At 48.9% G+C, this 23877-nt stretch overlaps 1 protein-coding gene across 1 annotated transcript in view; it reads right to left on the bottom strand.

Annotated features, from left to right (window-relative positions):
• Positions 1-5286, bottom strand: part of Slc24a4 (solute carrier family 24 member 4) — a 139478-nt gene extending 134192 nt beyond the window's left edge. The window contains exons 1-2 of the mRNA XM_050151462.1: positions 5155-5286; positions 2994-3104 (exon numbers count right to left, since the gene is read on the bottom strand). Coding sequence (XP_050007419.1) covers positions 2994-3104; positions 5155-5284 — 241 coding nt within the window. The 5' untranslated portion in view covers positions 5285-5286. The remainder of the gene's footprint in view (positions 1-2993; positions 3105-5154) is intronic.
• Positions 5287-23877: the final 18591 nt, after the last annotated feature.

Below are 23877 nucleotides of genomic sequence, written 5' to 3'. Positions count from 1 at the left end.
GGGTGAGCATCTACCTGCTCCCCACGTGTCCAGCCATGCTGACCAATAGGTGCTTCAGCCACATCAGCCTCCAAGTGCTCAGGCACACAGCCTCTCTGGTTCCCAGCAATGCTAACCCTCAGGAGCACAGCCGCACTGACCCCTAAGTGCACACCGACTCCCAGGGAGAGCTTGGAGAAGTAGCTTTGCTTGCTCACGCCAGATGTTTAGCCTGTGACTGAGGCCTAAGACAATCCAGAGCCCATCTCATCTGGCCTAAATAGCCGACTTAAGGTTATCATAAGGCCAAGCCAACAGAACATGTCTCAGGGTTCAGATACACTCTTTGCAACATTCAGAGCCTGCACGGACCATATTCCCATGATAGAACACAATTGAGTCCAGAGACTAGGGGAGCTGAGTTCTGACTTCTGACCCCATTCCAGTTACCAAGTCAATCATTCCCCTTGTTTGCTAAACTCAATAGGGAAGGTTTCTGCCATTGAAACAAAGGGCATCCTCCTCTATACCCAGAACCCAGCAAGCAAGCTCCTCCTCCTGTGTGTATCAAAAAGGAAATGTCTCCTGCAAGACTGACTATGGGTCTCTGATCCTTCATTGTTACCTGGCTTCTCTGGGTCCGGATCTTGTCCACTGCCTATAAGGTACCTAATGGCAGAGATTGCCTCTTGTAACCTGTGTAGACTCCACAGTCATGTCCACATGGGAGCTGGCATAAAATAATGGCAAATGTTTGCTGAGATGTAAACTAGAAAGATAGGAGGCATAGAAGAAGTCCCTGCCTGGCCTGGGAAGACTTGGGGGTGGGAAGGGCATGGCACTTTGGGTGGTTTGAACAAGAATGGTTCATTGAATGCCTGGTCCTCACATTGGTAGAACTATTTGAGAAGGATTAGGAGGTGGGCTTTGTTGGAGGAGGTGTGTTATGTGCTGGACTTGACATTTCAAAAGCTCTGTGCAATTACCAGAATGTATGCGTGTCTTTCTCTCTGCCTCCAACTTGTGAATCAAGAAGTGAACTCTCAGCTATTTCTAGTGCCGTTCCTTTGCTCCACCATCATGGGCTCTCTGAAACTCTACACCCAATCAAACATTTTTTATAAGGTATCCTGGTCATGGCATTTTGCCAGAGCAATAGAAAAGTAACTAAGGCAGCACCAGAAGTCAGGTAACCCAGAGATGAGGTCTTAGAAGCCACTAAACTGACCTTTATGTCCTCATCTTTAAAAAAATACCATAAAGACTGTTGTATGTCATGCATCAAAATGTGCTTTCCCCGCATCTTCTCATTGGCTGGGACCTTCCCACGTGCTAGGCCCCACTGTGGATATGGTCAGGGTAAAGTATAATCTCAGTGTTAATTATTGCTAAAGAAATGGGTGGTTTCTGGCATTTCCCTCTCCACAAGACAAGGCCAGTGCCTTCCTGTGAGATAGAACACACTACATGAGTGTCCATGCAATGCTTTTTGACCAGTATGAACATACAGGGACCATGATAGAGCAGAAGAAAACTCTAGCATTAGAAGTGGGACCCTGTCTAATTCAGGGGGCACTTCTAGAATGTCAGGTCCCTGGGATGACAGAAGGGATCCAGTACTACCCATCCCTGGCATTACACATGCTAATGATTGTGTAAACCCCTTGGCAAGAGCCAGGGCGGTACCCAAACTAAGAAGACGAGTTGGGAATGTAATGGCAGCATAGTACCACTGCCCATAGCGTCGCCGTGATGGGTGGGATGATTCCAGAATAGATTCCCAGGCTCAGTAGGAGTTACAATGCTGCTTTGAAAGTCCTCACTACTCCTCCATTCTCCAAAGAGAGCTTTGTGGTGCTGAACTCTCTCTAAGCAAGACAGTTTGGAGACGACAGAAGCCTTCATGAGCACATGAACCCCAAAACACAATGTAGGCACACAGACTAGGGCTCCAAAGGCAGCTTCAGTGCCAACGAGTTGTGTGACTTTGAGCAACTTGAATGTCTACCACAGACCTTTCCTAACCTAGAAAAGACATTGCCTCACTGAAGCCAGCACCAGAAGCCTGGCGCTCCACATCCAAGCCCACATCCTTTGCCCGGGGGTGCCATCTCCTACACACAGCCCTCTGCAGAACCTCTCCAGATTCCTCAACAACACAGAGCAGGCAAGCACTATTCTATAAAGCATTACTCTATAGGTTATAAATCCCAGAAAACTATGTGATTACCCAACAACTCAGTAGAAAAGTCATCTCCAACAAAATCTTCCATTTCCCTCAGGACTTTTGAATTCTTCACCCCACTGTATTCTCTTCCAACGACCCTAAGAGATGGATCCAGAGTGAATGCCCTAGACCTGCCCTCTGAGAGGCCAGGGCAGCTTTCACATGCCTGCTATCAGCAGGTATGCTCTCTACTCCTGAGAAGCCTGCCTGAAGCCGAATTGATCAGGTATCACTCCCTGGGAGCCTACCAGCCCAGATATTCCTGAAAAGGACATTAAAACTGCTTCCCGGGACAAGCAAAATCCAACTACCTGAGTACCTTCATTAGAGAGGAAGGCCCAATAACCGACCTGGAGCTCCCGCTTCCAGCAGCCTGGAATGCTCCCACCCTGGTAAGTCACCTCACAAAGATATCCACCACAAGCTATGGACTCATTGTCCCAAGGGGGTCATCAAGTGCACACAGCGGGCAAAGAGGGGAATGACAGACACCAAGGCAAAGTCAAAGAATCACGAGAACAGGGGAAATACATCGCCTTTAGAACAAAAGATAACATTTTTAGACTCTTGAGTGTGACCTTCGTAGTCACTGGATAAAAAGAAAGCCCCGTGTTGCTTAGCAGCATGGCTGACAAATGTCTATAGGTTTCATTTCAACACCATGCAGCTACCCTTTCTCACTCAGGTTCCTAAGATGGTCTTTCCCAGCATTGGCTGGATCTGTCCTCATAAGCATCAAATCCAGGCTGGGTTAAATGCCTGCAGGAATGGGGAGACTCCATCTTACCAGGATCTGTGCAGTTCTTAGCAGGGGGAGTTCCATTGATTGGTGCCATCAACTTTCTGTTTCGCCACGTGTCTGGCAGAACACGTTTGTTAGCAGAAGCTGTTTTGTGGCCTGGATTGGAAAAAAACAAAGTCACAGATAACCATCAGGTCAATGTGATTCTTGAGTTCTCAAAAATGATCTTATACTCGTCCATATAGCTAGGTCAGCCAGTCATGGGCTATTGGCTTTTATTATTTTTAATTGTATGTTTTATTTATATTTATATTATATATATTTATATATGCTTTATTATATTTGTTTGTATGGGGGTAAGTGCACATGAGTTCAGGTGCACAGAGGCTAGAGGAGTCAGATCTGCCAGGAGCTGGAGTTATAGGTGTTTGTGAGCCGCCTGATTGGGGGGTGCTGGGAATCAGCCTTGGGCCTTCAGAAAGAGCAAGCAGCGCACGCTCTCAACCGCTAAGCCATCTCTCCAGCCTCAGGTTTGGCTATTTAGAGGCACCTGTAGGCAGTGATAAGGTGATTGGCAGAATGCTATCACCTGCTCACACACAGTATTCTGTTTCCCAAATCTAATCCATTGTTTCTAGTTTCACACGGGTCATTGTGTGATCTGACCTTGGACAAGATTGAGCTGGTCTCAGCTCCCTCCACCCACCCCCACTCAACAAAGGATTTCATTAGGAGCATTAAATACTTCTCAGTAAATTTGTTCAAGGTGGTTAAATTTGTGAGCTCAGCCAGCTGATGGTAGGCGGCCAGGTGTGCACACACATCACCTGAGGATCTGGTCAAAATACAACTCTGATTTAGTAGGTTCAAAGTGGAGACAGTCTATGGTATCAAGCTCCCAGGTCATCATGCTGTGGTCCAAGGGGTCACACAGAGCCATATCAGAGAGGGCATGGGGGCCTCTGAGCAGAGATAGTTAAATACCCTAAGCTAACTCCTGATCTAGCAAATAAAAATAGCTATGGCTTCAGGCTGCTCCTTAAGTATCCATTTACCTGTCCAGATGCCCACTGTCTCAGCTGCATAGCAATACCTCCTCCAGGATGCCTGCACCTAAACATTTTGTTATTTCTTGTGTTTAATTATCCACTTGCAAAACATTGGATATTGAGGTGTTAAAATAAACTTTCTTCGGCCCTCTACCCCCAAATCACAATTTGGGTGTTGAAAGACAGTGGTGGCCTTTTCTTTTTAAAGTTTAATCAGGTGTCACTCGCTTTTCTCATCACTGCACGGGTCCCTACACGGTCCAGAGATGCTATGTTAATGGGCTTTCTAACCACTCAAAAAGGTGCCCTCCCTCCCCTGTGCCTTTGCCTTGGTGCTTAAGCTGGCAACATTTATTTTACAGGGGGGACCCCAAAAGGTTCACAGCACCTATTTCTGAAATATCTAGGCAGTATTGAAAGTCCTTTCAAGACTAACCAGAAGCCCAAATCCCTTCGAAATAAATATTTCATAAATTTCTTCTCTTTCCCCACTCTGCCTGAAATTTGCATGTCTTAACAGACTCCCAGGTCGCCTTCTACTTGGAGGAGTGTATATCAGGGCTGCGCATGCCAGCCTTCCCTTTCCATGGGGATTAAGCGGAGTTGGCAGAAGCTATGCTGGAACATGGCAGCAATCTCCCGCGGGGACAGACTGCCCCTCTCCCTTTAGGGATCGGGAGGACGCGTCAGGAAACCCAGGCTATCCGTTTGAATCAGAGCACGAGCAAAGGGAGAGCTGAGACCTAGCTTAAGAATCTGGGTCTCTAAGGCGCCGAACACAATTTTTGCAGCTGTGCAGAACAGAAAAGTGGACTGCTCAGTTTCGTACACCCTAAAGCGAGAGAATCTACCTCTGGGCCGCCCTGAGTCGCCCAATGCCTGCACACTCCAGGGAGAGATGGTGCAGGCTTTGGCCCCAGCAAAACACACCTACAGCCCTGTCCGGAACCCCAGGGAGCTTGAGCAGCTTAGTAGAACCGGCGCCACAGTCCAATGCGTGCCTCAACCCTCCTGGGTGCGCACTACCCCCCCCCCCCCCAAGGCCGGGAGTGGAAACCCTGCGGACCAATCTGACAGGGAAGGAGCTGTGGCTGTCCTGAGGCTTCCCAGCTCAGGGCCCCTGACTACCCCATAGAGAACATCAACCCCGCACCTACCCAAGCTTCCAAAGAGGCCAGAAACACAGCACACCAGGGCCAGCACGGCGCAAACGAAGCCAACTTGCTGCGGCAGCATCTCTCGTCTCCTGCGAACTTTGCGCGGCTGGAGGGATTCGCGGAGCGCCATCTCCAAGCGCCCGGCGTCCTTGGGAGAAGATTTCGAGATTGAAGGGTCGGTTGGAGCGCTGTCGGTGGTCCAGCAGCGCTAGGGCTGCAGGGGGACGATACACAGCTCAGAAGCAAGGGGTTCCAGGCGATAGCTTCATGGTCCGCGAGCAAGGCAGGCGCGGGAAGCTCGGATGGGGATACCGGAGGAGGGGGTTCACTGCACCGCCGGAGCTCAGAGTTCCGCGCGGGGCGTGCGCGCTGCGCGCACCATGACTCCGTGGCGAGGAGACGACGCCTGCACGGTGGCGCTGGCGGCCTTGGTTGGTAGGTTTGGCGCAGTCCGGGCGCTTGGAGCCACTACCTGCCTACTGCGCCTCGGCGCGCTCGGAGCCCGCCGGGAGCAATCAGAGCTTGGCGAGCGCCCCCGCGCCCCGCGCCGCCGCGCCCACTCGCAGCATCCTCCTCGTCCAAGTTTAGTCGCGGCCGCCCCGGCTGCCCGCCCGCCCGCGAGGCTCCTCTGCTTCTCGAAAAGCAGAGCCCGGGCAGCCAAGTGCGTGCAGGCGAACTGCGCCCTGCACGCGCGGGACTTGAGACAGTCTCGGTCAGCGGCCTCAGCTTGGGCCCTCCGGCGGGCGAACTGTCCCCGGGAACTTTCTCTCTGGCTCCTTGGCGGCCGGCGCCTGCGTCTGCGAGGCCGTGGCGCCTCCCGCAAGCTGCTCTCGCCTCCCTACTCCTCCCCTCCCTTCCCGCCCGCCCGCCTCTCACGCTCCCTCCCCTGCACGTGTACGCCTCCCCTAGGGCGCTCTCCCCTTGCGCTTCTCCCTTTCCCCGGGGGAGGCCCAACCACTGACCAATATAATCCCTTTTCCTTGCCCCCCTTTTTTCTCCCTCTGACCCTGGAGAGCCGAAATGAGTCCTCAGCATCTGTGGTTATTGTACGGTGGAACAGGTTACCACATCGCCAGGGACTTTCAGAATCAGGGTTTCTATAAAACTCTCGCTCGGGTCCTGGTTCTCCACGAGCCCCCTAAGCGACTCAGGAGGTCAACACCACCACTCTTAGGTCGCCGCTGCACAAGCAGCTTAATTGCTCGCTCAGCGCTAACAAACAGGCTTGCACCAAGCCAACCGTCGCCCGCCGGGACCGGTTTCTGCAGGGCTCTCAGGGCTAACTAGGGACCTGTGTAGCGGGGGCGCAACACCGACCTGCAAAACGCTGGTAATCTAGCAGGAGGCAGTTCTGAGGCTCCACCAGCAACAGTTGCGAGCCTTTGGTGTTTTGCAACCTTACAGTTTTGCAGGACTTTCTGGTTTAGGCTTATTCGCCCACCTCCCTTCCTTTTGGCTCTCTAGTGTAAACCGCGTTTAAAATGTGACAGGAGTAAAATTTCCGAAGAGCAACGGAGGTATCATGTGCAGAATAAAGGGGACCTTTATCGGGAAGGATCTCTAACTCAGACTTCTTCCCTGCCAGGTTTTACCCAGAGCCTACTAGGGGTTAAGTCCACTTAAAATCATATTTGGATCAAAGCCAACTCTGTTTAATTAAATAAATACATACCCACCATGTGTGGGCTCCGTGCCAAGTGCCAACCAGTCGAGAAACAAAACAACAACAAGCATGTGCATTATTAAGACCCAGTGTCTGCTTTCAAGGAACCCTGAACCAAAGGGGGCCGGTTCCTCAGATGCATGCCTAAGTGGGATTCTGAAAGTCAGTGTTTTGCAGAGCCAGCATTCCCTTGCTGCTCATTAGGCCACAGTGTGGTCCACAACAGCCAGGCATTGCCTGGGAGCTTAGGAGACTTGCAGGCAGCGCAGCTCCACCCTAGACCTACTGAGCAACAATGTGCGTTTTAAACCAGATTCTCTGGAGACCTCGGGCACAGTCATTTGTGAGGAGTTCCCTTCTGGGGACTGTCCGGGAAAACGCCTCCTTCTGCTGGCCACCACTTGCAAGATTCCTTTGTACTTCATTGACAGGATCATTTTACATTTGTTAGTCAAGCAGGGGGACAGACAAGTAAGAGGTACCTGGTGGCCTGGGGCTGTGGGGGTGGGGGTGGGGGGAATCATTGTTTCCAGCATCTTCCTTTCTATACATTGTTCAGTATGGTCAGGAGAAAGGGTGAGTTTATTAGCTATAGAAAAAAATCAAAGTAAAGGGACAGGGAGCAGACAGGCAGACAGGTAGGCACGTAGATAAATAGCAGACCACCAAATCCGAGGCTTACAAACACGCTGCAGAAGTGTCTGGGGAAGCTGAGGCGGTCAAACTGCAGTTCCCAGTTGAGTGTTCGCTTCATGAATGAGTTTCCCACTGCTGAACTTCTGGCTCTTGCTTCCCACTGCCAGCATTTTTTTTAAAATCATGGGGGAGGGGGCAATAGTACCATCTGTTGGAAAGGCTTTACCTTCTAGCTGCTCTCAAAAACACAATGCTCTTATTCTTGGGCATTTTGCTGTTTCCCCTTCCTATCACAGAGTTGGAGGAAGGCAGTCCATCCCCAGATAAGGGATCTTGAGGCAGAAGCATAATGGGGTCTGAAGCAGGGGATCATAGCCTCATTTCCAACTTCTCAGAGAACCCAAACCACACAGGATAATCTGTCGATATAATGGACATTACAGGTATTGAAGGTGTGAACACAAAACTGATCCACAGGTGGAAAGTCTTAGAGGGTCTGAAACAGAAGGATCCGAGGTGGGCCTTGTGTAGAACCATCCGGAATTCTGTCTGGTCTGGAGTGGTGTCTCACCCTTGGGGCCCATCCTCCAGCTTGGTGCTAGCTACCAAGCACCAACACTGGAGATTGAAAAGTTACTTTCCACACAGCTTCAGACTTTCCTTCTCCTTGACTAGACGAGACAAGGATGAATTCATCAATAACAAAAGGAAGAAACTGTTAAATATGTTACTCGGAAAACTGCTTGGCGAGGGCCCTTGATACCCAATTTAAGACATAGGAAAGAGTTGGTGTCATAATACACCTATGTCTGATATCTGAGACAGCATTCAGGTAACATTAGATAAAGCAACAGTAGCAAAAAAAATCCAAAAAACAAACAAATAAATAAATAAACCCAGCGGCTTGTTTTTAATATTTAATACTTAAAACATGCATCCATGAAGTTCACATAGGGCTAATGAAAACAGAAAGTTGATTCCAGATCAGGTCAAAGCAGACGTTAGTTTCCACCTGGAAACGTTCAGCCAGCCCTGGAGTCACTTCTTCTCTTTGACATTTTTCAACCGCTTTCAGTTCATCGTTAGCCTCCTTGGAATGATCTCACATGCGCAAATGGATTCCTTTTATTTGACAGTTTAAAAAGCAATTTGTTTGAAATTGTACTTTTTTTTTGGCTTCATTTAAATAGTGCCCATTACCAAATAGGCTCAACAACAGCACTAATGACTCGGCTTGCAGAAGAGAGAATTAGATATTATGTACCTTTCAAATTCAAAGCATTCGGGAGCATTTCCTAAATCAGCTAGGCCACAGGCACAAATGGAAAGTACTTTCCTGGGTTTATCTTGAGCCCTGGCGGCAACGCCACAGGACACTGAGTGTCTCTGTCTGCAGTGGTGCATTTTCTGTTTGTTTGACACGGTAGATGTCCACACAGCCAGGCAGTGGCTCAGTCGGTGGGTGATGGGGGCAGCGCTGATTTCCTTTCCGAACGCTTTTCTTTTCAAGACAGGGTTCTCTGTAGCTTTGGACCCTGCTCTGGAACTAGCTCTTGTAGACCAGGCAGGCCTCCAACTCACAGAGATCCGCCTGCCTCTGCCTCCCAAGTGCTGGGATTAAAGGTGTATACCACCACCGCTCGGCTCCTTTTGAATCACATAATAAACCTTGCTATTTCATCAGCAACTTACTTGGGTTTTTACAGTCTGCTCGAATGACCTCTGTGACTTCCCTAAAGTTATTTTGAGGGGATATGTGCATGTGTGTGCATATGTGTGCACCAGGTTACATGTATAGGCCAGAGGTTCACACTGGGTGTCTTCTTCCTTTATTTTCCACCATTTTTTTTTTCAGACAGAGTTGAGATCTCACTGAACCTAGAGCTCACCACTTTGAGCTAGACTGATTGATCAGTAAGCGTCAGGGTCCAGATGTCTCCTGTCCCTCTTACCTCCAACACTGGGCTTATAGCTGCATGCTACCATGCCTGACTTTTATGTGGGTCATGTGTGCTGTAGATTTGAACTCAGACCCACATACTCCACAGCAAGCACTTTGCCCTCTGGGCCATCCTCCTACCTATCTCTGTTCCTCCTCTTTAAGAGGACCAATTTAGTTTGCCTTGGCCAGGCAATGGTTCTCAGCCTTTCTTGTGCCTCAGAATCCCCTGGACGGTTTGTTAAAACCTACCCTGCTGAGCCCTACTCGGGTTTCTGCTCCAATCATCCTGAGTATTTATATTTCTAGAACCTTCCTAAGTAAAACAAATACTACCTGTCCTGGGTTCACACTTGGAGAACTGAGGGGCCAGATTACACTATATGAATAAGGATAAACAAAGCAAATGACAAAAGTTTCTGTTCAGCTCATGCTGATTGAAAGGGGCAGTGTATCAAAGGGTGGGGCCACACAGGTACCTGAGATCAGCCGCAACAGCACCCGTTACTGCCTGTCATGCCAAGGAAAAGGGACCTGCAGCCTCCTGTGCTGGCTACTGTTGCTATAACCTGGAGGTGGCCTATTGACAAGGCTTGCCGTTTTCTGGCCTGGTCTCGCCAAGCTGAGGGTACTTCTAAACTTGTTGTTGTTTTTGGAGCTATGGGCCTCCAGCTCTGCAGTAGACCTTCCCTACTCCTGGCCTTCTGAGACTCTCCCTGCCTGCTCCTCCTCCTTCTGCTGAACTTGGTTCCACTCTGCTCCAGAGGCCCCCGTAGACATCTCTACTGTAGTGTGTCTGTCACACAGTTCAGTCTCCTCCTGGTAAGTGAGGGACGCGAGGGCTTGCTATCTTATCTGCAGTTTGTGGTGTCCAGCCCGCGAGGTGCTTAATAAAGCTCTTCCCGAAGAGGAAAACACATTTTTGTCAACGCACAGAGGAGATAGCGAGCATTTTGCTGCCAGCCACGCTCACTGTCGCTTCAGCGCCAGGCTAGACTTCTACCTACCTTCACAGCCAAGGTCATCAGGGACTTGCGGCCACATCTCAGTGCACTTGGACACTCCTGCCTGGCCCTTCTTACAACAGTCACATCGTCAACTTACTTGACAACGCTGCTTCCCTTAAATGAAGATAGGCGGTTGTGAAGTCCTTTGTAAATTTGCCCCTCAGATCCTTGTGATTTAAGTGCAGAAGTAGCCAATACCTATGTTCACTATTCAGTAGACACAGCCTAGACACCTAATAGCATAGCACTTTCCACACCATAACCTACACAGAATATATAACCAAAAGGATTGACAGACCACAGTCGTGAGGGTCAGCTCCAGAGTGCCAAAGGGAAGGTGTAGACAGACCAGGACACAGCTCGGAGGTTAAGTGCTGCTTAAACACGAAGACCTGAGTTGGGATCCCCAGGGTCTATGTAAAGCCATCTGTAACCCCACTGTGCCTATAATGAGAGGGAAGGTGGAGACAGGAGAATCCCCAGAAGCCTGCAGATCAGCTCATCTGGCATACATAATGACCCTGTCACAAACAAGGGGAGTGGGGCTGGGAGATGGCACAGTAGTTAAGAGCTCTGGATACTCTTCCAGAGGACCCAGGTTCATTCCCAGCACCCACACTGGACAGTATATAGCCTCATTAGCTCCAGGGAATCTGATGCTGTCTTCCACGAGTGCGGGCGCGCGCACGCGCGCGCACACACACACACACACACACACACACACACACACGAGAAGAGAGAGAGAGAGAGAATCATGACAATGTAAAACAGATGGAAGACAAGGAGTACCACTTAAAGCCTCTTCTGGCCTCCAAGTGCACATCATAGCATTCATGCCCCTAACCTCACACACATGAACACATACATCACATGCAACACAATACTCTCTAAGAGCAGCCTGGGTTTGTCACTCAGGGCTCCTCGTCCTTTCTACATTGTGGCTCTGCCAGCCCCAGGATCACAGCTGACTCATCACCACACCGGGTTGTCAACAGGAGTGTGGAGGGAAGCAGGACAGAGGGCCAGCAGTGTCATAAGTCCCAGGTGTCATAAGTCCCAGACACAGCAGTACCTACAACACCCCTCACATTCCACTGGTGGACACCTGGTCATGTGACCTGCTTACCAAAGAGAGACTGGAAACATTCTGACTGAGCAGCTTGGCACAGGGAGACTTCCGTTAAGTGGGCCGCCACCCACCTCCACTCAAGATACGGAATTATGGTCAAGTGATGTCCAGACTTGAGCTGCCAATCTCAGACGACCCCAGCGAGTGCTGGTCCTCTGTTTGCTCTACTCCTGTCACCAAAGCAGGGAGAAGACCTCGGGCCCGGGGACAAGAGCCATTTGGCAAGGCATTTGGCTCCGATTTAGACCCCCCGATCATGCTGTTCGACTGGTCTCTTCTCGCTCAGTACAAGCTGTGACATGGCACAAAAGCCAGACTTTCCTTTATCATCAGTATCCTGTACAGCCAAAAGCGAGGGAGGCTTGGGGGTTTGATCATTAGCCAATATACTCATTATGTTTTCATATTTCTTCATTTATTTGTTACAGCTCAACAATCAAAAGCTCGGCCTGTCTGGAAGAGACGTAATGCGTAGTTGAGAATGACGATGGTACGGGGAAGAGGGGCCGAGAGGGTATGGGGGGGGGGACTTGACACCTAGGGCCACGTCTGCATGTGTCCAGATAGGAATTGTTAAAGGGGGCTACAGGAGAGATGCATCTCCACCTCAGATCAGGCATAGGCTGGCCAGCCACTCCCATTCAGAGCTGGTACCGTGTGCTGACTGAGCCTCTCCCTGGCCTCGCGTTTTGCAGGAAAGTGTGTTTGTTCCGAGTTTTAATGAGGAAACATCTCCTTTTACCCATCCTGGGACCCCCCCCCTCCCCAGGTAGGAATTCCTGCTCCTTCCCACTCTGAGGATAGCCCAGCTAGGAAGGCAGGGGCTGACAAAGCTCTACAAGCTAAAATGATGTGTTTGAACGTGGGCTACTGCCTGGGTAACCCTAGCAGTTCCCTGTGGCATCTGGGCAGAAACATGCTCCATTGTCCAGAGTGTGGGGGCAGTCAGCCCAGGCGGCCAGCTTGGGCAGCCATCTGCAGAGAGCTCGCCAGGTACCAGGCCAGCACTTGCCAGGCCTGCAAGCTTGTGTCCCCAGCTAGAGAACTGGGAGTATCTGGTTGTTACCCTGTTAGCATTAGAAACTAGGAGCTGACTAATCAAACAATCGCAACCAGGTTCGGGGAAGATGTCACAATCCCATTCGGCTTGGTACCTAACCCAGGGCATTGCTATGGAAACCCCAGTTACCCCCAAATCTCACTGACTTAGCACTTTAGGAGTTTATTTCGCTCTCACACGAGGCCCCGACTGGAAGTGTAGCAAGTGGCTATCCTCCTACTGGTTGTTTTGTTGTTTTGTTTGTTTGTTTGTTTCAAGACAGGTTTTCTCTGTAGCTTTAGAGCCTGTCCTGGAACTCACTCTGTAGACCAGGCTGTCCTCAAACTCATAGAGATCCGCCTGCCTCTGCCTCTCAAGTGCTGGGATTAAAGGCGTGCGCCACCACCTGGCCCGCCTCCTTGTTCTTTTTATCTCATGACCATGTTATTTTTAATAATATGGCATCCAGGGAAACATGTTCATCTGTAGAGACTGCAGTGTGGGGAAAATGTAAAGAATCTCAGGGGATGGTTTTAATGGGTCAGATCTGCTATGGAGATTTTCCTCTGCTCACATGGGGTAGAGCTCAGCCACCTAGCCATGGCTGCCTGTCGGGATAGGAAAAGAAGCCAAAGATAAGAGGAGGGTCTTCTGCCATGTACGATCATCTTGTTGGGGCCTTCACAAGATCCATTATAACCCTAAATCACATTTATTGGTCCTCACTCTGGACCAGACAGTCATCACAGCCCTTGATATACATCTGCTCACCGAGTCTTCCTCATGACTCTGTGCACTGAGTACCATCATGAACATCATTGGCAGATGCCGGAGGTCAAGGCTCTGAAGAGTTAAGCAACTTGCTCAAAGTCACACACATAGAAGTAACAAAGCCGGAGTCCAAGATCCCTGTTCCTCATCATCTTGCCAAGAATGAGCCTCCTCATCCCATCCCTCCTGTTGGGAAAACTGAGGCTCAGAAGCATAGAGCAAGGAGATATCACACATGTCTTCAGTTCTAGTACATTTGCACACTCTGCCATCCTTGTGTAGAGGCCAAACACTGAATAGGAGGCTAGGATGAACACAGATGCAGCCCATTTACAAATAAATTAGCAAACAACAACTCTTTGGGGGAATTTTTTTAAAGGCCCAGAGGAGATTTAGCAGTAGCTTGCGTAACAGAGTACCCCCAAAGTAATGTTAATACTTTAATGGCTGTTATGCAATGGGATGGATCCAAATGATTCAGCGTTTTAATTTAATTTAAAGGATTTCTGATGGATGTTCTTGGTTAGCTTTGGGGACCACTTTCTGCCCTCTCCCTCCTCTTAAACCAGGGTAAAGAGACAAATTCTGCAACAAATTCTTATTTTCTATTAGATGGAGCAATTCCAGGTAAGAAATGCAAGCGTTTTAGAGATCTCAAAGTGGGAACAGGAAAGAGCCTGCTGGTGCTGAGAGCCGAATAGCTCCCTGTCCTCCTCATCACCAGCGGCTAAAACCATCCTCCTGTAGGTCACGCATGTGAGTAGTCGTGAGGCCAGTCAAGCCCAGAGAGTGCTAATCCCTCAGGCTGCTGGCAAATAAAATATATAAACTTATTATTAGTATTCTGTCTCAAAAGCCAGCACTTCAAAGGCAGCAGATGGCAGACAGGTGAACTTCAGAACTCTGCCTTAGAATTGCCTTCTGAGGACTTCTCACTGGGTGTGCCTGGGTTTCTAGGAACCTTCTCTTAGCCACCATGAGCCGTGTGTGTGTGTGTGTGTGTGTGTGTGTGTGTGTGTGTGTGTGTGAAGGCTGAGCTGTGGAATGGGGGGAGGAAGCCCTTGCCACCATTCTTCGGCTTCTCACCTTGGCTCCTGAGTTTGCACAGAGGTAGCATCACTGAGCAGGAGAGAAATGTGTGCCCTTGAGTGATGGACTTAATAAATGGCGCCCTGATGACCTGTAAGAGAGAGACTTCTGAATACGGCACTCACTTTTCTCTCCACCCTGGGGCATCAATATCCATGAGCTGAGTTTCATAACCAAGAGCCATGTGTGGCTTTTCGAACACACACACCAGGCCTGGGAGAGAAGTTAAGGATGCCACGGCCTTCCTGAGATAGAGTCGCTTGCAGGGGGGCCCCTGTGTTTTCCATTTCTGTCATTTATCCCCTCCAGTTCCCATCAAGACATCATAGTCATCTGGAATGTGCTCATCTTCAAACGCCCCAGAACCAAATTTCATTTCCACAATTTTGGACATGCTGCATGTTCTGCCCATTTGGGAGATGTGGACGGAGTACTAAGGGGGCTGAGAAGATTTGTGGGAGACGGTCTTCCATTTGCTGCGTTTGGCATGTCCAAACCTATATCACCTCCTAATACCCAGTATCCCCATAGAACACGTGTTTAAGGAATATGAATACAAACTAGTGCCTGCACATTATGGATGGGGAAACTGAGGCTCAGGGAAAAGGCATGACTTTCTCAGGGTCACAGTGAGGCAATGATGGAGTCAGATGTCTAAGCTTGATCTCCTGCCTCGCAGCTTTTTTTCTGAGCCCCCTCTTTCCTCTGAGAGGAAGCAACAGAACGAGGGCATGCATCCCTGTGTTTGAGAGGCTACCTGGGTTTAATGTTCCATTCCCTCTTTGGAACGGGAGCCTGACAGGAGCCCTGACAGACTTGTCACTGTCATCTCATGAGAAATATTCTGAAGGCCTGAGAAGACGCTCATGATGGCAACTTCAGTAGGACCTGCTCAGAATAGGCAGCAAGGGGCAGGCCTTCCTCTTGGGGACCCTCTTAGTGTTCTTTGTGACTCTAACTGGTTTCTCTGGGGAGACCTGGTGAGCCATCCTCAGGAGGATAGACAGCAGGCAAGCTCCACCCCAAGGCAGCGATGTTCTGGTGGCTGAGGGGAGAGACCACAGATGCCCCCTGGGCACTGCAACGGTAGCATTTGGTGGCTGACACTTGCTGAAAATCTCCCAGTGATGAGCTTCTCCACACCCCTCTCGCTGCTTCAAAGTTTAGCTAGCAGCTAGGTGGGGACCTCGCTGCCACCTCCCAACACTACCTATCCCATTGGGGCTAGCATTTTTTCCCAACTTCTTCTGTGAGCCTTTCTTGAACTTCCTGAGGCCATGAGTGTCCTTTGGCTCATTGCTAAAGACACAGAAATCATGTGATCATTTGCTCAGAAGTCAAAGAATGCTAAGGGTTGCTAAGAAGTTGAAAGAAAATGGTCTGAGGGTTTTTTTTTTTCCTGCTTGGAAAAAAAAAAAAAGAAGAAAGAACAGTCTCGCCTTGCTTCTGAAGAAGTGGAAATTGTGGCCACTACTATGTGTGGGTGAGACTGGAAACAAAAATAGCTCCTTTGATAAAAAGAAAATAGCAATGCCTTGAGCAGGGTCCTCAGATGTGCTTGGGACAGCAAACCAAGTCCCAGCTGTCCTCATCAGAAAAATACAACTCCTGGATGCCCAGGAACCCCATGAACGCACATCCAGCAAGGTCTCTGCAGCATGGCCTGGGTGTCCAGCTGGGTGACAGAGCTGACCTTAGGAGGAATTGCTCAGTATGCAGGCTCCATAGGGGAGAATGCCAAGACACACCAATAGTGACTGCCATGGTCTCAGGGCAGCTGAGTGCTGCCAGGGCTCACTTGGAGGGGACACATTTGCATTTCTCAGACAAGCCCTAATTCTTGTCTTAGCTCTGTCACAATAGGAGCAACTTAAGTCACTTCCGGGATCCTGAGACTCTTCATCCCTAAGCGAGGACAGAGGAGCCCCCTGAACTCTTCTTAAACTAAATTTCCCCCCACAGAAAGAATGGAGTGATACGTAACTGTCTGGTATCTTTATCCCCACAAGCTGGTGTGGGCACCTCTGTTGTAATGCCAGCACCTTGCTTCTCAGTGGCCCACCTTCCTCTCTAACCGCAGGCTTCTCAGCTTTGGCTCCAATCCCCTAAATTGGGAAATGTTCAACAGCAGATTGTTTACATTGTGTATTCAGAGTAGGAAGTGGTGTTTGAGGGGTGTTGCCATGGAAACAGTGAAGTGAGGAGGCAGCTAACTATGAAGAGAAATAATCCAATATTAACACGTACAAGCTACGCGCTTGGGCTGTTGTAAACGAAATATCACATTACTGGGCAGGTGGCCACTGTCTGTGTGCCTGGCCTTTTCTTAAAAAAACAAGAAGAAACCTTGTGTGTCTAGCTGGCAGGAAGAAACCAAGGTTCTGCAGGTGAGGCTCCTTCCAGCTCTAAGAGTTGAACCTCTGGGTGCCTGGTTCTCATATGTTGTTGCCAGGGGACTCACTTGAAAAGGACCAGAGATTCCCCAGTCATTGCCCCCTCCAGTCCCAATTTCCATGGGAGGGGACCATGTGACAATATGCCACACCACTTATAAGGAAATTTAGATAAAGTTAGAAGTCTGCCTTTGCACGGGATATGGATGGGTTAAATGGAAATCAGTATCTGTAATGTCAGAATCTAGTTACTAGAAAATTAAAGTATCCCTGTGGTTGATTAATTGTCCACATGGCTGGGTTAGCCAAATGCCCCGTTAAAAGGTCTCCACGGACACACCTGCTGCTGAATTCACAGCACCATACGCCACGGAAGAGCAGAGACTGGAATCCCATCCCGCCAGACACCACACCACTTTGAACTCTGGTGAGAATCCTTCCCCCAAAGTACAGGATTCCCAGCTGTCCTTGCTGTCCGAAGCTGGGTGGCAACTGGACGTCATAGGGATATTGAACGGCAGCCTCCCATTGTCTCTATAGGTAGATGTAGATGACTTTGTACACACCATACATCAAAAACCTTCAATTCTCACCTATTGGGAGACCTTGATCATATGTGACAATGACAGCCCTCAAGGTAGTGTGCCCTTTGCTTGGAGAAAAGATCAGTGTGCTTCTGTCAGGAGGGGCCAGAAGACCCCCAGCGGGCTGCGGATCACACGTCAATCACGAGCACCAAAGTCAGACGCAAAGCAGGAGAAGTAGGTGATCCTGAAGCTCTGCCCTCCTCTCTGGGTCACCCAATGTGGGAGATGCCGAGACAGCCCCACCTGTGGGCCAGCTACATCAGTGTCATCTGGAGAACTTCTGGTGGGGCCTTCCAGGCCTGTGAATTCTTACTCACAATGTCAGTGAGGCAGTTTGGGGGACCTACATTTCCAAAAGATGTCCCCAGAGCAAGGAAGGAGTATCCTCCCGTGAAAACCACAGACTCAGAGAGTCAATAAGAACAGGCATGACTTCCCAGCCACATCTTCCTTCCAGGAACTACAGTGAGACTGGCAACTCAACACCTCTGTGTCTCCATGGTATGCTGAAGATGAAATGTCTGCTCAGGGTGTCATGGGACTAATGGCTACAGACATTTGCTTAGTCTCTGACAGGTCCTGGCTACCATTCATTTGGGAGCCTTGGGAGCCCTCAGGAGCCAAGGTTCACAGGGATAGCATTTATTGTCACGCCTGATAACTACACATGTGCTACACATACCCCTTTATATGTACCACATGTTCAACCACAGTTCATTTTTTTAAAAAGCATTTGTTTCGGGGGCAGAGAGTAAGTACAGCTTGGAGTAAAACAACCAGCGTTCGAATTCCAATTATCCCAATATCGGTGCCCACCAGCTCTCGAAGCAGATGCTCTTGCATTTAAAAAGAGAAGATATCTTATTTTATGTGTACGAGTGAGTGCCTGCATGTGTTTATTTTCATGTGCATGTGAATGCTTGGAGCCCTTGGAGGTCAGAAGAAGGCGCCGTGTGGGTACTGGGAACTGAACTCAGGTCTTCTGCAAGTTAGACAAACCATCTCTCTGGCTCCTCCTCCTTTTAAAATGGAAACAATACCTTTTTTGTTACTCATTTGAAGTGTTTATGGATCATTTTCATGTACTAGATAATGCGCTAGAACACAAAAACAATTGTGGCATTTAAAAGGGACACGTATGTACAACACATGATCACAGCTCGTGATAGCCGTGAGCAGGGACACACATACAAAGGTCCCGGAGAAAGAATAAAAGAGAGCAGGTCAAGGAAGTAACATTATAATCCAGGAGCTGAAGGGTGGAGAGCAGCTGACTGAAGAGTGAGGAGGTAATTATTCCGGGCAGAGGCAACTACTCTTGCACCAGCCTTAGGGTGATAAAGAACTTGGTGAGCTCAAGAAATAGCAAAAAGTCCAGAGAGGTTGGAGTGTAAGAAATTGAAGGGGGTGTGTAGACACATAGAATGTAGATTTGGGGATCATGTTAAAGGGGAAACAATAATTTTTATTTCACATGGATTTCACAAAGAATAAAAAAAAATCAAATTCTACCTCGTATTCTTTTACCAGAGAACCCAGATCTAACAGTTTGGAAGAAGCCGGCGGAGTGGTTGGATTAGAAGAGGGAGAAGACCACAGCAGGGCTTGCCCAGTGCTTGGAGCAGAGGAGGCATCAAGTGGCAGCCCCTGGTCCTGACAGCCTTTCCAGCAAAGCTTGCATCATGGCTTATGCTCAGATAGACATCAGGCACCCCAAAAGAGTGGGAATTAACAGTCGAGGTTCAGCTGGTAGGAAGAGAAATTCTCCTTCTCAAGAAAGGGGTGGCCAGTCCCCCAAGTATAAGGGGGAGTTCCCAGTATCCCAGGTGAATGCAGACAGTGGCACTGTTGGCAATGGAGGCCAAAACACAGATCATCCTTCTTCATGCCTAATGGAGGCTCAGACTAAGGAATCCCTCAGAAGTGCTTTGGTGTGCCAGGGCTGAGGTCCAGTCCTGACTTCCCTCACCTCTAACTTGGGCAGCCCCTTAGGTGGGCAGAGCCTGATGCTGAGGCTATACAGATGGCCCAGATTCTGCTGTCTGGCATAGGGTCCCACCAAACCTATTGCCATCCCTCAAGGAGTAAGGTGGGATACCCTGTATGAAGTTCTGTGCAGATCTGGCCCGGGCTTCCAGCTTTCCAACTGCTTCCCTGGGGTATAAACTCACCACCGTTGGTTGGGACCTGTGTCTTCTTGAATTTAAACACCCGTTTCCTTTTGACTTTTTGGCCTTCACTGATTCTCTCATTCTGCCTCCATCCAACATCCCAGGTATCTATTACAGGGGCCTGTATTGCTATGTCTGTCACCTGAACAGAGTCACTTCAGAGGATGGGCTGGGGTCCTGGTCCTTTCCCTTCAGGGAGCTCCTTTCTTTATTTCATATCTCCTCCCAACAACCTACAAGGTCAATGAATCATTGCTGTGTCTGGGGGTGATCCAACCTCATGGGATTTTGTGGCCTGGATACAAGTCTGGGTAAGTTAATTTCCAGTAAGCCTGGAGTCCTCAGTACGTCGACAGGAGGCCAGGTAGGCACTAGACTGCATTTGTTAATGATATATATACATATATATTACACACACACACACACACACACACACACACACACACGCTGGTGACTGTCATAGTCTGTCTTCTGAATGCCAAAGACTGTGATTTATGAATAATAGCTGTTTATTTGAATCATGATTCCGGAGGACAGAAATCCAAGGGCATGGTGCTGGCACCTGTGGAGGACCTCCTGGTGGCCTGAGGACATGGCGCAACAGATCACCTGGTGAGATAAAGCAAATGTACCAACTCAAGTCTCTCTTCCTTCTCTTCTGAAGTCATTAAGGCCATCACGGGGTCCTGATCTCGTAACATCATCTAAACCCAATTATCTCCTGTATTAGTTTAGTTTCTATAACTAAGACAAACACAAGGGCCAAAAACAACTTGAAATGGGGAGAGAGCATGGGTTGATTATTTTAGCTTACAGGTAGGAACTCAAGGGAGGAGCTTGAAGCAGAAACCAATGGAAGAATGCTATTTAGTGGCTTAATCCCTGGGGCTTACTTAGTTGCCTGTTTTATACAGCCTAGGCCCATCTGCCTAGCGATTGCACCACCCACAGTGGGCTGGGTCTTCCTACAATTAACAAGTAAGAAAATGATTCACAGACCTGGCCACAGAACAATCTGATGGGAGGGAACCATCAAGTCAAAATTGAAAGCAGAGCTAACGAGCCGTTTCCCAAAGGCCTCACCTCCAGCCAGTAACATGTGTGTTAGAGGTTAAGTTTCTAACACATGAACTTTGAGAGACACATTCAAACCATCCCAGTGACTTTTGGCTTGGATCTTGTGCTGGCCCCTGAGATTGAAACTAAAAAAGAGATGGCTTCTGCCCCTAGGATGTTCAGGGTCTAACAGAGAAGATTGGAGACCATAATAATTAACCGTTTTAAAATGTATTTATTCAGGGTGTGTGTGTGTGTGTGTGTGTGTGTGTGTGTGTAGCCATATTCATGCCAAAGTGTGTACATACATGGCAGTTAGAAGCTAACCTGTGAGTTGGTTCTCTCTTTCCCCCATATGGGTTCCAAAGACTAAACTCAGGTTGTCGGGCTTAGTGGCAAAAGTGACTTTATCCCCTGAGCCCCATCACTGGCCCCAAGTAATGACTAATCTTGATTGTTGGCTTGATTTTGATGGAGAAGCACCTTATTTCTTAAGGCACAGTTCTTATTTGTCTGTGAAGGCATTTCCGGAGTTATTTGACATGTGTGACCGTCACTAAAGGGGAAAGCCCCGCTCTGACTGTGGGGTGCACCGATGGCTTGGAGTCCAGATGGAATAAAAGGGATAGATGAAGCCAGTAAGTAGCACACCATTTAATCTCTCTCTCTCTCTCCCTTCCTCCTCCTGACATGATGACCATATTTTGTTCTACGATGCCTTTTCCACCATGATAGACTGAAACCACAAGCAAATATCCTTTTCTTCCCTTCGGCTGACTTCCTCGGGTGTGGGGGCTTCACCAGCAAACAGCTGACTGTCACGGAGACGATGATACAGCAGAGCGATGACGGAGGGATGAGCATGACTTCAGTTCTGCCACAGATGGGCTTCCAGGCAGTTGTCACAGTGGGATCTGGAATATACAAACTCACAAGCCCCACTGAGAGAACTGGATCAGGAAGACAGTGGTTACCATGGGGACCCCAAAGCAGGCAACATGCAGAGGACCCTGCCTGAGAGCTAGGACTCAGTCCTGGTTCTTCCAACTTCTAGGTTGATCTGTATTTGGGATGAAGAGGGTCAATCTCCTGCAATCAGGACATCCTGAACTATGCTGGCCCAAAGAACATTAGGTTGCCGGATAAAATGCAATATGGCAAGTCACAGTGGAGTTCCTGATAACCAATATCCTGACATAAGTATGTCCTGTGTACTGTCCAGCAATTCTCACATTGTGGGTAGTGAACCCTTTGGGGTCAAAAGACCCTTTTGCAAGGACTGTCTAAGACCACCAGAAAACACAGAGGAGGCTGCTCACTTCATGGTGGTCAGCAAATAGTGTGCAGGGCATTCGACAAGAGCTCCCCTTCAAGAACACAGCAATCTGTGTCCTATAGCCAGGGCGTTACCTCCTCAGCTTCTGCTGTAGCCTGTCCAGCTATGAGTCTATCTGTAGATTAATCTACCAGAGAGGTCAGAGTCATCATGGTTCAGTCACTTCTGGTTCAGTCACTTCCAGAAAGCCCATGTTAACATACGGCTTCCAGGGGACAGTTTAGAGCCCATCCTCATGGAAGGAGAGAACAAATTTGGATGGAGCACTAGCAGCTTCGGCTGGACCTGCCCTCTGGTCACCCTGGCAATAACAACATGGGACTGAACTCAGCTGAACCAGAAAATAAGGCGCCTGAAATTAGGGCATTGGTGGATCCAAGGAGAGCAGAGGGCATATGGCTTGGGGAGCTGACCAAGGCCTTCCTGTCCTGGTGTCTGTCCTGTTCTTTTTCAACAGCTGGACCACTGCCTGGGCCCCATTGTGGAGTTTCCACAGTAACCCCTTCATTTCATGTTTTCTTGATTTCTGGTTCTTAAACTTTACCTTCTCTACACCATAATTCCAAGTGGAAGTTAAGCCTAACGACTCATGCAGGCCTCGGGGTCACCCATGGAAGCACAGACCCCAACCCAAACAGGCAATAGAGGCAATTCCATACTGTTTCTCAGGCCAAAGGTTGCATGTCATGTCTTTTTCTGGTGGCCACGTTCTAAACTGAGTTTAACAATTTAAAGCACACTTAACACCAACAATGGTGTTTGGGGATTGGTTAGATTGAAGAGGAAGTCCTCAAGCACTAAAATAGACGGTCATAGAAGAAAGCTTGACCTATCCCATGTAGTCAAAGTAAAAACAGTAACCACTGAGCCCAAGATCCAGGGAGGTCAACGTGGGTTCCGTGGTGCAAAGGAGAAGAGGGATTGAGGTTTGACCAGCGGTACAGTAAGGCAGTTGTCTGTCAGGGACTAGGTCTTCATTGTTTAGATTCCTAGCAGACAGGAGGTGACTGAGATATTATAGAAGTGACGACTCGGGTGATGAGAGACTCAAGTCAGTCCTCTCCACAGCATCTTTGGCTTTCAAGTATATTAACTGGCAACTCTAAGCAAACTATTGAACCCCTCTGTTGTTGGTTTCTTTTCTGGGGGTGGTGGTAGGGGAATTTGGTTGGTTTTTGTTTTGTCTTGTTATTGTTTTTGTTTTTGTCTGTAGAAGTGGGGGTCTTGTTTCAGTTGGGTCAAATGACAAGATAGACAATGACCCCTGTCACTGTAAAGGCTATTCAGAAGCATAGTTCATGGTGACAATAACATACTCCTACAACCCAGAGCCTCTAATAATTGCTAAGCATGGATCACAGTTTAACCCCTCGCATGGAAGAGCTTTCAGGGAGAGGAGGATGGTACTTTCCACCTAAACAGGGGAACCTCTTAGTTCTCTGCTCCTCTTCTGCCCTACGCTTGTGACCACAGCCATGGGAAGACATCTTAACGGGAACTCTGCCAGGCATGCAGGGCATGTGTCCCCGGATCCTCTGCTATTCACGATCAATCCACTTGACATTTTTATTTACAAATAGAGCTTTTCAGGCTTCTCAGGAGAGTCCCTTTGTCATTCAGTCTAGCTTGGCTCAGCTTCACTGAGGTCTCTTTCACAGATCCCTCAAGAGTAGGGGTTGGGGGAAGCAGGTTTTGGATAAAGCCAGCCTGCAGAATCGGGCCATTGTCAGCCAACAAATGTGGGGCTGGTGACACGGACCTATTATCTGAGCCATGACAACTGCTGGCTGCTATTGTCAGGGCTTAGTTGACCAAAAAGCCAAGGGCAGTGAGTGGGGCAGCCGCTGAGCTCTCTGCTGATCATTTTGCTGATTGTGCGGCCAGTGGGGACAGAGAACGTTCCATCA

Source organism: Alexandromys fortis, unplaced genomic scaffold (genome assembly GCF_014885135.2).
Source record: "Alexandromys fortis isolate MF-2015 unplaced genomic scaffold, M_Fortis_MF-2015_v1.1 scaffold_63, whole genome shotgun sequence".
NCBI classification, from domain to species: domain Eukaryota; kingdom Metazoa; phylum Chordata; class Mammalia; order Rodentia; family Cricetidae; genus Alexandromys; species Alexandromys fortis.
The sequence above is the reverse complement of the archived record's forward strand: the minus strand, read 5'-3'. Positions and strand labels throughout refer to the sequence as shown.